At 38.6% G+C, this 15,765-nt stretch overlaps 2 protein-coding genes across 2 annotated transcripts in view; both read left to right on the top strand.

Annotated features, from left to right (window-relative positions):
- The window catches only part of LOC137587129 (uncharacterized), a 28,287-nt gene extending 18,044 nt beyond the window's left edge, over positions 1 to 10,243 (top strand). The window contains 3 exon segments of the mRNA XM_068303395.1: positions 6,168 to 6,763; positions 7,527 to 9,828; positions 9,830 to 10,243. Of these exon segments, the coding sequence (XP_068159496.1) occupies positions 6,168 to 6,763; positions 7,527 to 9,828; positions 9,830 to 10,111 (3,180 nt within the window). The 3' untranslated portion in view covers positions 10,112 to 10,243.
- A 1,480-nt stretch (positions 10,244 to 11,723) lies between these two features.
- On the top strand, positions 11,724 to 15,705 carry RSG7 (Regulator of G-protein signaling 7). The gene is made up of 7 exons (XM_068303396.1): positions 11,724 to 13,297; positions 13,541 to 13,788; positions 13,856 to 14,039; positions 14,107 to 14,393; positions 14,452 to 14,565; positions 14,651 to 14,776; positions 14,851 to 15,705. The coding sequence occupies exons 1-7, from the start codon at positions 12,599 to 12,601 to the stop codon at positions 15,176 to 15,178; spliced, it is 1,986 nt and encodes a 661-aa protein (XP_068159497.1). The 5' UTR covers positions 11,724 to 12,598; the 3' UTR covers positions 15,179 to 15,705.
- Positions 15,706 to 15,765: the final 60 nt, after the last annotated feature.

Here is a 15,765-nt window from a genome sequence, read left to right as displayed (position 1 = left end):
TATCGAAATCGGTTTTTTTGCTGCCGTTGCCTTTTCGAATAGGTTGCAAACATCTGATCAAAATTAATGTACTCTCTGATTTGCTTGTTTTTTGTTTTCTTTGCTATTTTCTTGCAAAGGAGTTGCATAACTTTCTGAGTTGAGCAATATTTTTCACTGGTTTATATAGTACCTATAATTATAGATTATCAGAGCACCAATTGGCGACCACCCACTCAATGGTATTTCATACGAAAGATTTTAACTTTGTTAAAAGCCAAATGATTACATTACCAAGGAGATGGAGGAAAGTGATATCCTCTCATGTCCTGCAAGTAGTTAAAGAAGACATAAATTAAAGTTTAATCAAAGTTGTTTTCTTGAATGAAACTATTCAAAGGTCTAAATAAACAACCAATCACTTACAATACTTAACCATGATAAAGTAATGAAAATTGCATTAATACTTACATTTGTTAGAGAAGTAGTTGCAAATGACTCTTAATTCTTGTAGTATTCTATAGTTAAAAGCAAGTATTAACATATCAATTAAGTAGGTACTTACTATGTACTTATTTGTGGTAGTCTTTGAGCAACAGGTAGAAGAAAAGTTAACATCAAATGATTATAAATTTTAAATGAATAATTACCGATTATTACTCTTAAGTGAATTCATTCTGAGAATTCATTATGCTTATTAATAAGCTTTAATTAAAAAATTGTTTAAACAAAATTCAATTCAGCTCAGGTATAGAAAGTTTTGTCTTCTTATCTGATTTCTTAAGAGTAAAATTATTATTATATTAAAATTATATTATATTTTGTGTGGAATTTCAATCAATAAACATATATTACATAATCGCATTAAACAAAAAAAAATGAACTAAACAATTTAAAATCAATGAATATTTTTCTATAATTTTTCCTCAATTTTTTTTTTTTTTTTGTGTTTTTCATATTTTTCAATTTTTGTGTTTTTTTTTTTTTTGGTTGCTTGCATTTGTTGGCCCAGTTACGCGCCAAGCATAACCTTAGCCATAATAACAACAACAACAACAACAACAACGCCAACAACACTCTCGCTTACATGTCAGGTTCGATTGAACACAGAATGAAATACTTATAAGTACATGTGTACCCCTCCTGTTGGTGGGGGAGGGGGCAAGTGCGGAAACTGGAAAACGGCAGGGCCATAACGAAGTTTCTATACCCTTGCATAAATCGATAGTTAAGGCATAGAATATGAAATGAAATTTGCCCCCAAAAGTATGCCATCAAATAACTCAGTCGAAAACTTTATGTTCTAGCTAAACGAAATTGTTTATAAACAATTTTCCACTCAAGTTTGCTCTGTCTCTTGCCAAATTTCGTTTCCAACAATTGTTTATAACAAATTTTTTCGAGGGTATCAATAAAAAAAAAAGTTCATTCATTTATTCATTCCATTTTCGACTCATATTCCCTGGTTGCCTTTTCTTTCTTTTCTTTATATTATTTACCATAAATTTGCGGTGCAAGTGACGTCGTCCCCTTTGAATGCCACAAAGAAGGAAAACTGAGAAAGAGTGTGGAAGAGAGAGAGAGAGAAAAAGAAATAAAAGTTAAGTAAAAATGTTGCACAACTTAAATCGCATTTACTTAAAATTCCAGACCATTACGAGTAGTGTCTGCAACAACAACAAACACAACAACAACAAGAAAATGGTTTGGTCTCTTTGGCGGCAAATAAATATGTATGCAAACTCGAACGACAAACACAAAAACCTGCACCGCATGTCCCAACATCACTAGAAGTACCTACATACATCCCTCGCCTCCCCCTTTTATCTGCTCATGTTTGGAATGGGTTAGAGGTTACCAGGGGAAGGGAACTTGCCACAGTTAAAGAGGTCAAACCGGGCCCAAAAGCAACGCCTTTTAACGCAATGCAATGCATTCGCCAATTTGAGTTGGTTCTGCGATTTTTTTTGATCATTGTTTTATAGATTTTATCTACATACGAGTATATATGTAAATGCAGAGAAGAAAACATCTTTGACCACTCAAACAATGAGTAACAATCTAAGGATATATGTGAAATCAACCAAATCAGACGATTATATTAGGCATCTATGAGATTTGAAGTATCTATAACATTCTATATTCTATTCTAATGTTGATTGATTTTCACTTAATATGATTTGCATTACTTTTAAGTATTATGAATCCTACCGAAATTCTGATCATTATCTTTCTGTACACATTTTCTTATCTGATCTGTATATCAGAGTCTATTTAGGTCTATTTTATTGTCATCCAAAGATTTGAACACTTTGAAAAGTAGTTGAAGAAATACTTTTAGATTTCTTTCACTTGTCTTAAGTATTCAGATTTGCATTCAATCAGAATTTTCTAAAATTTCTAAGCATATAGAAACATTTGAATGCCTTCGAACTAAACTGAACTTCTGACTAAATATTCATAAATATAATATGAAATGAGCTAATAAATGAACCCACAACCTGTTAGGATGCCTATGAACCCTTTTTTTAATGTAATCCCTTGACTTTCTTATGGTCATAATTCACTTATAAATCCTTTCTTCTTGGTTTTGTACTCCTCCTCCTTTTAATCACTCACTAAGGCTTAGAAAGTTAATTTCTGTATAAATAGTATTATGAATACTTAGCGATCTAGGACCTATGTCTTCTATAGTATCCTCGGATCAATCAAAAGAAGAATTTCCAAGAAAGACAAGACTGACAATTTCTATAAAATGATCTTAGACTGCATTTAAAGCAAACAATAAACAATTGGTTCAGTTACTTGTCCATATAAAGGGTCATTTATTTGCATGACATCATCATGATGAGATAGATATCGAGGGAAAGAGAGAGAGAGAGAGACTAGAGTAATGGTCAATGACTAGTTGAGGGTTCAAAACTTTTGGGTGTGGGCAGGTTACAAAAGAAACATTTTTAGTCTGCTCTAAATAGTAAGTATAATAAAATGCATAATAAATATTATTCAACGGTATTTGACGGTTTTTGTCACCGAAAATGAAAAGCCACTACTAAAACAAAGCAACAATAAAACACAATAATGGTATAGATAAATAATTCATATTAATTAGAGCAAATCGTTCATTGACTCGGTCGAAATTCCAAAATTTTTGAAATTGAATTTCATTTGGCTTAGTAATTTACCCACTTTTGAGTTGATGGGCGTAAAAATGAAAACGGAAATATAAACATATTTCTATTTATTGTTGTTTTTTTTTTTTTTTTATAACCATACAAACAAATTGGCTTGTTTAGAGAGAACAATTAAATCATAATCAGAATTAGACGGCAAATGGAAAGAATATTTTATTGGAATTGAGTTCAATTTTAACTGACAAACGCCCCAAAACTGCTTTCAAATAAACTAATTAAATTTAAAATAAAACCAAAAAACAAAAAACCAAAAAAAAAAAAAAAAAACAGCTACAACAACAAAGAATTATTTATTGCCAATAGGCAACATAGTCAACGTTGGCAGCGGCTGCGCAGTTGGCGTTGCCTTTCATTCAAGCCCCTCCCCTCGACACCTCCCCCCGCACCCCTTGCACACCCCACACACACACAAAAGCAAAAAAAAAAAAAACTGCTGCTAACGGCAATTCCAAGGCTTGGCCTGGATGTGGATCGTGGCCGCAGTCAGAGTTGGACTCGAAGTCGGAGTCTTTGACGAATCTGATGGCGTTTGGCTATAACGGCTGGGATCCAAAATGGGGAGGCAGGTGGAAACTAGAAGTGTGGGGCGTGCGCAACAGACGGGGAGACAGGGAAAACCATGGCTCCCCACTAAAAGTAGGTAGTTATAGTAATCGCAACGACAGCGCACGCGAACAGTTTTCATTATTTACTGTTTATTATACTCTTTCCAATGCAGAAACAAACCGCAAGCAACTGTTAGTTGTTTTAGTGTGCCGACTTTGGGATACCCTTCATCGTCATCATCATATTATATGATTTCCGCACAAGAAGTTTCAAATATTGCTTACAAATTCAAATAAACTAAGCATTAATAATAACTATTGCCCCCTAAGTTATGCAATAGACCATGAAAGCTTTCAACATTTTTAAGAATTTAGTTTGGAATAAAGTAAAAAATGTGTGGTTATTGTAAACATTTCAAGAGTTCCATTATGTTTTTTCAGAACTGAATGCTTTGCCTGCCTATGGCATACTTTAAGGGGCACCATTTGACAGCCTGCTAGAAAACTGCCTGCTTTTCCTTTTGAAATTAGCAAACTAATTTTTGTATCAATTTGTAATCAATATTTACGAATTATTCTGTTAGCAATTAATAAGTTTTTATATATTTGTATATTTATTATTACTATTATTATTATTAGTTTTATTTTTGTTTTTGTTATGCTATAACTCTATTTTGATTGCCCAACATCAAATTGGCCGCCGTTCTGTGAATGGAAAATATAAACTAGATCATTCAGCATTTGGTTCGAACTAATTAATACCCATTACAAATGTCCCAAAGAATGTTGTTGAATACGATTGGATAAGAGGGAAGACAAAGAGTTTTCTATTTTGCAGTTTTATTTTTTATGTATATATATTTTAGTATTATCACATTGATTGATGTGGATATGCCCCAGAACTCTACGCATTGCAGGGTATACAAATTGGAGCGCTGGCAGACACAAGTTATAACATTCCTCTGCTGCCCAGTCCAGTTTTTGGTGGTTTCAGTTTCAGTTTCAAATCACGTTCCATTTGATTGTTTTCAATTTTTTTTTGTTTTATCATAATTTTTTGTTTTGTTTTTGTTTTTTTTTTTTTTTTGGTTGCCGCACTTTGCATTATTATTGTTGTTGTATTTTGGGGTTTGGCAACTGTGCCCACAAACAAAACAAAAAAAAAAAAAAGAATCGAAACAACTCGATACCTGCACCCCGCCCACTTCAAGTCCAACTTGGAGTTATTTCATTCGTTTTGTATGGTTCACCATGCAAACAATGAGTGTAACTTTTAGTTCGTATAACTTAAAAGCGTTAACTACAGAACAGAGACAGGAATCATATTCAGGCATGGACACCAAATTGGTCAAAATCCACAAAACGTTAACTGGTTTTTCTTTTTCACATTCTACTAAATTTGCATTCCTTGCATCTGATGATTAATGTTTGAGTCAAAATAAATATTTATACCATTCAAAATGACAGAATAGTTTGGGAAAATCATTTAGTTATTGCTAAATAGTTTAGAATTTGTTATTATTTCAAGAAATGAAAGAAGAAAGAGTTGAAAACTGCAGCTTAATTTAAAGCTATGGAAAATAAGTAGGCTAGTGCTTAGTCTTATATTAACTATGTTTGATACATTAAGCGATCTTCGACTCTGAGATAGAGCATCCATGTCTAACATTAAGATCTTTCTATTGAGTAGGCTTCTAAGAGATGCAAGTATGATGTACAAAAGGGGTAATATATTAACAAGAATTCTCTTCAGAGCTCAACCGGAGATTAATACTGCTTGAGATTCGATAATGAGAAAGACTTATGTATGTATATAGCACAAAATTGAATAACAAACAACTAAAACTACTAAACAATATTCATCTTCTCGCCTCCAACTCTATTTGACAAGCATCTAGAACTATCATTAGACACAAGGACTTGATGGCAACAAATTACTCACTTGAATGCCCTTAAGTTTTGTTATTCCATTATTTCCTTACAATTTAAGGAAGTAGAAGAACAAAAAGCCATCTGAAAACTTGAAGAAATTTTGTGTAGTTCATCAATTGAAATGGAATATTTAAGGCGACTCGTTTTATTAGTTCACAGCACGTAAGAGTCCATAGAGTTATTTGCTAGATACATACTTTTCCTGAATATTTATATTAAGATTATGGATTTGGACCCCTTTCAGTGTGGGCTAGACAATGTAGGTCAATTGTTAGTTAAAGCCAGATTCTATTATCAAGTGTTTCTTATGGCCGAATCGTTTAGTTGGTACGTACATTCTTATGACTTTTGGCTATTACTTGAAAAATAGATCTAGATTTTGCTAGATTCTAATTCTAAATAAAGTAGAGGCTACAACTGCTAAATAAAAACAAGTTTCTTAAGCCTTTACAAAGGGGGAAAATATGACCACAAATGCTAATTGGATATTCATCAATATTTTACTTGGTTTTTACAGATGACATTGGTAACCATGCACTTGATGGTAATAGCTGTGCTGCTAGCAACTGCAACTTCATCATCAGTTGCCAGAGCCAATGGAGGAGGCAGAGGAGCAATACGAGCTGCAACATCTATTACAGACAGCAGTAGCATCAGCAGCAGCATCAGCAGCAGCACACAACAAGTGCCAACGATACGAGCGCCACGTCAACGAAGTCCATTCACAACGCAACCAATTGATATTGATGTTTCAGTGACACCGTATCGAAATCGGGGCAGCCGACAACAACAACAAAAGCAAACACAAACACAAACAACACCTCTTCCATCGTTAGCATCGTCGACGGCAACATCAAGACAGCAACGACGACGCTTTAGCACAACAACAACAACATCAACAAGCACAACTGCAGTGCCTCCACCTTCCTCAAGGCGGGAGCGTGGCAACATTAGAGCCGCCCGCCAACCACGCAATACTCCAACACTAAAAGATCCAAATGATGATGGCAAAATGGAAGTAACAAATGCTCTGCCATTTCAATCGACCACACCGACAACTCCAACCACTACCACGGCCTCATCTCGAGCTCTTCACAGTGGAGCATTAAAAACGTGAGTATTTTTTTGAGACAGAAATAGAATTACATCGTTAAGCCGACTGTTTTAAGTAGATAAGTACAAACCTTCTACTGAATTCACTTTATCTCTTTCGATTTCACTTCTTTTATATTAAATATGTGTGTATAATTCGGTCTAAATCATTAGCCTTTAGTACGTTTACTAGTTTTATTAGCTTTGGTCTGACAAATTCTAGAAAAGTTTCTGTTTTCATTTCTGAAAAGTTTTGGTTAGAAACTTAAAAAGTTTTTCTCACTAATTGTAAGACCTTTCGACAGGGTGCTCCTATGGCTTATAGTAGTACGATCAGCAAAGCCTTCTAACTTCATTTACTTGGGGTAATAATAAGCTTAACTGACAAGTTTCAACACATTAGCTCAAAAACTAAGAAAGAACGATTAACTGAATCAGACAGACAATTGGACAAGGGTATTTCGTTTTGGGCTTATGAATGTATTAATTAGTGGCTCAAATTAAGACGAATTTTCCAAATGTAGTATATGTAAACGGTTTCATCTGCATTTCGAAGATACATACTACAAAATCCTATAGGCAACTACTTACTATACTTTATAGGGCACTCACTGATGTGCCTATACGACAACTCGAATTTCTGTTTCCAGCTCATTTCAGTTGTGTGATTGCCTTATTTGCGAATTGTTGGATAGTGTTTTACCATATTTGGTGCCGCTATTGATTTAATTGGTCCTTTATAATGAAGTACTTATTCCACTTTATCTTCTCTTTTGCTTAACAGACCACGAATGATCCAACGTTTGGTGGCGGGACACATACACAATGCCCAGGGTCATTCCACATATGAGGTATCGGCAGTTAGTGCCAATAGCTCCTCGTCGGCGTCTAGTTCAACCTCCTTGTCGACTGCCACACCGTCGAGTATCACAACTAAGCAGCCGCATGCACGACGTAAAACGAGCAGCAGTTTTCGACTGGGCAGACCCACCACATCCACAACCACAAGAAGCTCATCTTTGGCATCCCACGATTATGATGATGATGAGGCATTACTTAGCGAACCGGATGATTTTGACAATTGGGATAATGGCATTTTGCGACTGAGTGCCGGATCGGGTAAGGAGACAGCAGACAGTGTCCCAAAGAAGCAACAGGGTAAAGAGGATTCGAAGAAAACTTTGGCCGATCAGGTGAGGGATGGCAAATACGGACTTATCGAGAAGGAGCTCTTTCGCCGTATACCCAAACGACCGGGTGTGCTTAGCTATGCCCGCAACTCGGAAGTACCAGCGGACAATGAACGCAATTTCGGTGGCCTTAACGAACAGGATATCTGGCTGGCCGAGGATCATTTGCTTGTGATCAAAGGCGGCAGCCTTAACGAGGAATCAAACGATGAGGAATGGCCTGCCATAGATGATTACGATGCGCCAACAAGGCAAATTAAATTGCCCGATAATCCGGTGAAGCCGCCTCCATTTCCCGTGCAGCTTGAACCGCATGGACCGTTGCAGCTTATCCCAAATAATCAGCTCGAAATCCATCATACGTCGCTTGGCAATGGAACGATATCCGCAAAAAAGGAAGGTAAGCATTCCGCCGCGAGTGGCGGTGCCCACGCGACGCATTCTGCTACCCGGTCGGGAGCGGCAACAACGTCTAAGGGAGTCGGCGGTGGTGGCACGCCCACATATATCTACCCGTCACCCTATGCACCGTGGCTGCTCTATCCCAACGAAACGCTGGCCGGCGGTGGCAAGGACGAGAGGCAACGCCAGGAGACGCCGGCCGTGCTAAGGCCAACGACTCCTCTTTTAGGCAATTGGCTACTAAACGGTCTCAATGGAAATGACACATCCTTACCGGCGGTCAATGTCAGTGATTTTGATGAGGATGATCCCTCGCTATACTATCCACCAGCCTATAGTTTTGTCTACAAATCAAACTACTCAAATCCAGTACCTCCAGGACCTCTAGTGCCGGGCATTGTGCTGCCACCTCCACCCGATCACTTTAGTCGACTTGACGCCTCAACGACTTCAACTTCAACGACCACAACGTCGACATCTACTTCGACGACGACCACGACAACGACCACAACAATGCGTCCCAAGATCACCACCCAACAGAGTCCAGCATCTGTGGTTAGGACCTCATATAAACCTAAATACAATGCGATTAGCTACTTGCCACCCAAATCGTCAACTAGTCCTCCACGACGAATCTTACCGAAATATGTGGAAAGGGTACCAGTGCCAGTGGCCGTACCCATACCCATATATCCGATCAATTATACACCACATCCTCCGACCGAAGCTCCCATTGTGTTTGTGCCCAGCTCGACAACCGTTCAGCCGCCTCTGTCAAAATCGAATCCAATTTACTATGAGTATTTCGAGGCGAAACGACAACCGGCTTCGATTAGGAGCAATGTCATTGATGATTTTCTGGCCACCAAGCCGCCAAAGCGACATCATTTCAAATCCCCGCCCAGTGCAGTCAACGATGTTGCCCTGGACGTGGTGGATGTGGTTAAGATAACACCAAAGCCGCGAACAGCCCAAATACAGGCTTTGCATGCAGAATACAATGCAGCGTTGGGTCAACTATTGAGGAGTAATCTCATCGCGCCGCCATCCAATCCGGGCCGCTTTAAGCCTCCAGATTTCGATAGGCAACCGTTCCTGCCCATGGTGAATTACAGTGTCGATGAGCAGGATCAGAATGCGTTCAAGGCTATTGTCTTTCAGCCGACAAGTCAGCGTCAGTTGAGAGTGAGCAAGCATCAGCAGTTGCAATTGGATGCTGGTGGATCACAAGGAGACACGGAGCTGGCCAATTCCTATTTACCCGAACGCCAGCTAAGGATGGGCAAACAGCAACAACTTGCCTACGAGCCATCGCCCCCTACTCCACACTATCTTGATGTGGTGGATAAGCAGAATGGACAGCGGCAAGCAGCGGTGCGTCTCCGTCCGCCGGCACAACCTATACAATTCTGGCAACAGCGTCCTCCGCCGCCGCCGCCGCCACCTCAGCCGCAATTCAAACGCATACGTCAGGGTAATGTCAGGAATCCCTCCTCCTATCCGCCGTACTTTATACCCGGTGAGCCGATCTATCGCCTTCTGCCTGTGGCTCATGCCCAGCATAAGCATAGCTGGCGTACCAAAACATCATCACAGCCCATTCAAGTGCAACCTCAATCCCATTCGCAATCCTATTATCCGGATCGGGATGATGATGTCGACAATATTGGGGTCGGCGTTAACATTGGCCACAGTCTGGCTGGTGATATTTTGGTCAACTATAATACGAATAATCAATTCAATCCTCAAGCTGAGCTGGTGCCACATGCCCAATTAGGTCCGCCACCCCTCTCCTATCAAGCCCATGGGCAGGGGCATGGTCATGGACCACTGTGGTCAGAACGTGAGCGTCCGGTTAGGCAATCGCGTGTCCAATTGCCAGAGCAATAGTCGATGTTTCTTCTAGCAAGCAGGATTTTCTATGTCATTTTAGTGTCTTTCGACAAAAATGTTGTGATCGTTGATGATAATGATTCATTTTTACTTTGGAATGCTCCGTGACGAGGGGGGTGGAGTGAGTCTTCCACCACCAAGCCGAATCAAGTTCCACCACTTAAATAAACTCTATATATGTATGTATGTATGTCTAACCCTTAATTAGCTTCTCTGTATAAGAGCCTGGTCACTTTAAGGGTAAAAAACAACACAAGAAATGAAGAAATTTTTAAAAACATGCGGTGCCCCTCCTCCCCGATCCCGTTCTCGACCCTTCCCCATACAATTTTGAACCGATCCTGTATTGAATTTGTAATCAAAATGTACCAGAACAGGAACTCATTTCAATCTTCATAAATCAATGGTTTAGTATCGAATCACAATTCGCAATTGCGTTTTTCAAAGTTTATTTGAATATATTAGCCTACATAGGATATATCTAATGCGTCTTTGAGCCAACTCTACTCTATCAACTAGTTACATTTATACATACACATATATATATAATACCTACATATGTTTACCAGTATGAAAATTGACTTATTGGTATTATTACTCAATTCTAGAATTATGTTTTTTTCCTTGTTAGAAAAACTATTGAAAACAAAATCACAAAAATATCAGAAAGTCTCAGACAATTGAAAAAATGTTGAAAAATTCGGAAATTTAAAAAATTTCAAGATACACTACACTGGTCAACAAACATTACTACTTATCTTTTTAATTAAAAAACAAAATACTTTAATTTTCAGCTTTATATCTTGTCCTTGTGTCTTTAAGTAGAATTTCAAGCAAAAAAAGAAACTTCCAACTAAATTATTTTTCATTCTCAAACCTCAACACGAAATCCATACTGACCCTGTTGACCAGTGTAATTGATAGAGTCTTTTAAAGTTCTTTTTTTTATCTAACTTCTGTGTTCAAATTTTTGCCCTGTTGCAAACTCTGTTTTAGTTTTAATATATATATATATATATTTTTTTTTTTATTTATTATAAACATTTTTTTTAAATAATTCCGCAATGACATTTTAAGAAAATTTGTTAAAAGCCATAACAACTAAGGTCACTATAAGTTAATAGCAAAGCTATCCAAAACGATATATGTATATACATATATTGAGTAACTAATACATAGTATATATATATACACATATATATATATATATATATATATGTTATATGCAATTTTTGTTAATTAATTTAAGTAAATATCTATAAATAAACAATATAATCGAAATAAAGCAAATTGTATTTGAAATTAATGTGTATTGCCATATTATTTTATACCGTATCCGTATCCTTTAACGTATCCGCTCAGAATGTCTGGCAACTCTAACATCTGTTCAGAGGTAAACAATGTCTGCAGAGCAGGCGTGGTGAGAGCGCACAAAAAATGTGTGAAAAGTGAGAGAAGCTTTTGAAAGAGAGCGAAAAAAATAGAAATCGATAAAGGACTATCAGGAAGTGAACGACGGAGTACTTGAATTGACTTTGGACCGTAAAATGATTACAGGATAAAAGCTAAAAAAGGACACCAGTAGCGAGAGCGAGAGAGAGAGAGAGAGAGGTTGGCGCAAGAGTACGCAACAGAGAAAGAGCGAGAGAGAGAGAGAGAGGGTGAGTGAGCAAGTTTATGCTTGTGTGTGCCTATTTGTTGGAAAGAAAGAAAGCAATCGAGTGGCTAAAAAAAAGGAGCAACAGCAAATGAAATTAACGATTTAAAAGCATAACTCTGGCCGAAATAAAATTATAAATTCCCTGGAATGCAATTATAAAAACTAAATCACCATCAAATCGACAATTTTTCAATTAAAAAGCTTTCCGAAGTGCTGGAAAATCAAATTAACACCGTGTGTGTGTCTGCCTGCCCGTCTGTCAGTTTGTGTGTGCGGGTGCGTGTGTGTGTGTGTGTGTTGCGTCGTGTGAGTGCATGAGTAAATACTAGTACTCAAAATTTTCAGCTCCTGGCAAAAGGAAAAAGAAAAATTCACACGCTCAGAAGGAAATATTTTTAGTGTGATATAAAATGGAATAGCAGCAAGTTCAAAAATGTTTCAAAGTAGCTGAGAAATTATTCAAAGAGGGGATTTTCTTTTTTGAATCCTTAAGCAACATTAATCGTCTTGGTACACACACACACACGCACACGGCACACAGACACAGATACACTTGAACAGCAGGCGAAAAATAGCACAGGGAGCCGACAACCCGATATTAACCACCTACAAACTCCTCTCACCCGGCACCCACGTCACATTTTGTGGGAGGGAGAGGATTAAAAATAGCCATATTCAAGCTAAGGCCTAAGGACTGAAAGTCCTAGTACAATGGTAACAATGAACTCTGAAGCGGACAAAACACAAGCAACTAACGCTCTGGCCACCATGAGCTCAGCAGTCAAGACGCCGGCAGAGAGCACAAATCCCTCGCCAACTACAACGCCAATAACGGCATCCCTTATGCCTCATTCTCCTCCTCCTCCTTCTTCTGCTGCTGCTGCTACATCCGGTTCGGCCAGCAGTTTGCCAGTTATAGCCAATGGTAACAACAATGGACCGCTGGACAATTCCACCACACAAAATGCAGTCAACCTAAATGCCAATAGTGAGTGCAGCACAACCGGAAATACAGTCAATGGACCGAGCGGATCTGTATCAATAGCAGCAACAGCAGCAGCAACATCATCACCACCCACTGTCAAAACGGAAAGAGTCCGGGAAACTGCCACAACTACGGCTGCCACCAGCGATTCATCCAGTTCGGCATTGAAATCAAGCAGTGGCCTATTAACCGTCAGTACTAATCATCATCATCATCATCATCACCATCATAATCAATCGCAAACGCAATCGCAATCATCGCAACAGCAATTGCAGCCACCGCCATCATCCTCATATTCCGCATCCCAGCAGCAGCAACAGCAGCAGCAACAACAACAACAACACCAGCAACAGCAGCAACAACAACAGCAGCAACAGCGTGGCAACAAAAATGAAGATGCTCCCAATATATTGGTCTACAAAAAGGTAACAATCACTTACTTTTTGAAATTTAAATTTCGTAAAGACAACTAGGCGTATACGTGATCACTGACAACTAACTGATCCTTTACATTTTGTGAGCTTTTAGTCATTCTTCCCTTCCCATTGTAATTCCCAACTAGTTTTGGCATTAGAGTTGTTTAAACTTATTGAAATTGGGAAAGAACGGACAATTTCAGTATTCTAATCGATTGCACTTTAAATCCCATGTTTCTCCGTTTGCCACAGATGGAAGCCATCATTGAAAAGATGCAAGCCGAGAGCACTGGCGTAGCTGTGCGCACGGTTAAAGCTTTCATGAGCAAAGTGCCATCCGTTTTCACTGGCGCCGATCTGATTGCCTGGATTGTTAAGAACTTTGATGTCGAAGATGTCACGGAGGCGTTACATTTTGCCCATTTACTTAGCTCACATGGCTATATATTTCCCATCGATGATCATGCGTTGACTGTTAAAAATGATGGCACATTTTATAGGTAAGCCCGATCTACTAGATGAACTCTTCACACTATTGTGAGGCTAAGAATATATATTTTTATATAGATTTCAAACACCATACTTCTGGCCATCAAACTGCTGGGAGCCAGAGAATACAGATTATGCTGTCTATTTATGCAAACGCACTATGCAAAATAAAACGCGACTGGAATTGGCTGACTATGAGGCTGAGAATCTAGCCAAACTGCAGAAAATGTTCTCACGCAAATGGGAGTTTATATTTATGCAGGTAAGAAGACAATGCGTAGAGTTTAATCCGTGGATATACTCATTTTCAATAATCTACTATCTTGTAGGCCGAGTCACAGAGTAAAGTGGCCAAAAAACGAGATAAATTGGAACGTAAGGTGCTCGACTCGCAGGAACGTGCTTTTTGGGATGTCCATCGACCCATGCCGGGATGTGTGAATACCACCGAAATTGATATTAAGAAGGCATATCGACGCGGTGGATCCAGTCATGGTACTGGCTCTGCCGGTGCCTCTGTGGCCAAAAATCCAGTCGAGCAATTGACAAGGATTATTGCATTACGCAAACAGAAACTTGAGCGGCGCACAATCAAAGTATCCAAGGCGGCAGAAGCGTAAGTTTTTCTCACTTACCGAGAACTCATCTGAACTCTTCATATCTTCTTTCTATAGCCTCGTTGCCTACTATGATCAGTATAATGAGTTTGATTACTTTATAACCTCTCCGGAGCTGCCGAATCCTTGGCAAACCGACAGCACAGAAATGTGGGACACGGAGAAGAATAGGTACATAAACCAATTGAAGATGAGATTCTCATTCTGATGTTCAATTTCAAATTTTTTCAAACGCTTTTTCTATTGGTTTCTATAGCAAAGAAGTTCCTGTACGTCGGGTCAAGCGTTGGGCCTTCAGTTTGCGGGAACTGCTCAACGATGCCATTGGACGTGAGCAGTTTACCAAATTTCTGGAGAAAGAATACAGTGGCGAGAATCTAAAGTGGGTTTTGGCCAATTCATCTGATCCGTTCAATCGCCATATAATTGTTTATTATATTCTTTGTTTGTCATTAGATTCTGGGAATCAGTGCAGGACATGAAGGCCCTACCACAATCCGAAATTAAAGAGACTATACAACAAATATGGCAAGAATTCCTAGCACCCGATGCCCCGTGTCCGGTTAATGTGGATTCCAAATCCGTCGAACTGGCACGGGAGGCTGTCAACTCACCGAATGGGCCGAATCGCTGGTGTTTCGATGTGGCTGCTTCGCATGTGTATCATTTGATGAAAAGTGATTCATATTCACGTTATTTGCGTTCCGATATGTACAAGGATTATTTAAATTGTTCACGCAAAAAGATCAAGTCAATACCGAATTTATTTGGAGTGAAACGTTGAGATACGTTTTACAAATTATCAGAACAAGATGCGGCGTTTATCTTGTGAAATTGTATATGTTAAGGCTAAGAAATTGGCTAAATTATGTATGTATTTGTATTTGTTAGGAGTGACCTGAGTAACACGGACTATTCCATATGTGTGTGTGTGTGTGTGTGTGTGAGGTGTGGGTGTGAATGTTTTTGTGTGTGTGTGTGAGAGCTGATTTAAGTGGGAAATGTTTTGTTTTTTAAAGGGCAAGCAGAACTCGTTGCGGTTACTCGTTACTTGTTACTCGTTACTCGTTAGCGTCAAATCAACTACTAAACCCAATCGTTTATTTTCCGTTTTGTCATTCTTTAATTTTGGTTACCTCAACGTGCCCAGTTAATACCCTCGATGTGGGTATCGAAGCTAAATTTCTAAATGTACAATTCAATTTCTTCTTTTTAAAAAACAAAACCAACAACTTTATGAAATAATACAAAACTGCCAAGCGCTTGTTGAAAATGAATGCCAATAAAATAGAAAATGATGCCGTTAACTAACTTCGATCTTGTCGAATTTCTATATCCTTGCAGTCCCTTGGCCAGTTATCCACTAAAATG

The sequence above is a fragment of the Drosophila tropicalis genome, unplaced genomic scaffold, assembly GCF_018151085.1.
Source record: "Drosophila tropicalis isolate 14030-0801.00 unplaced genomic scaffold, ASM1815108v1 contig_158, whole genome shotgun sequence".
Classification (NCBI taxonomy): domain Eukaryota; kingdom Metazoa; phylum Arthropoda; class Insecta; order Diptera; family Drosophilidae; genus Drosophila; species Drosophila tropicalis.
This window is presented reverse-complemented; position numbering and strand designations above follow the sequence as displayed.

Excerpts from the sequence above, each read along its gene's own strand:
- RSG7 (XM_068303396.1), top strand. The coding sequence starts at position 12,599 with ATGGTAACAATGAACTCTGAAGCGGACAAAACACAAGCAACTAACGCT. Across the intron at positions 13,298-13,540 it reads ATATATTGGTCTACAAAAAG|ATGGAAGCCATCATTGAAAA; the intron begins GTAACAATCACT and ends CGTTTGCCACAG. Across the intron at positions 14,040-14,106 it reads GGGAGTTTATATTTATGCAG|GCCGAGTCACAGAGTAAAGT; the intron begins GTAAGAAGACAA and ends ACTATCTTGTAG.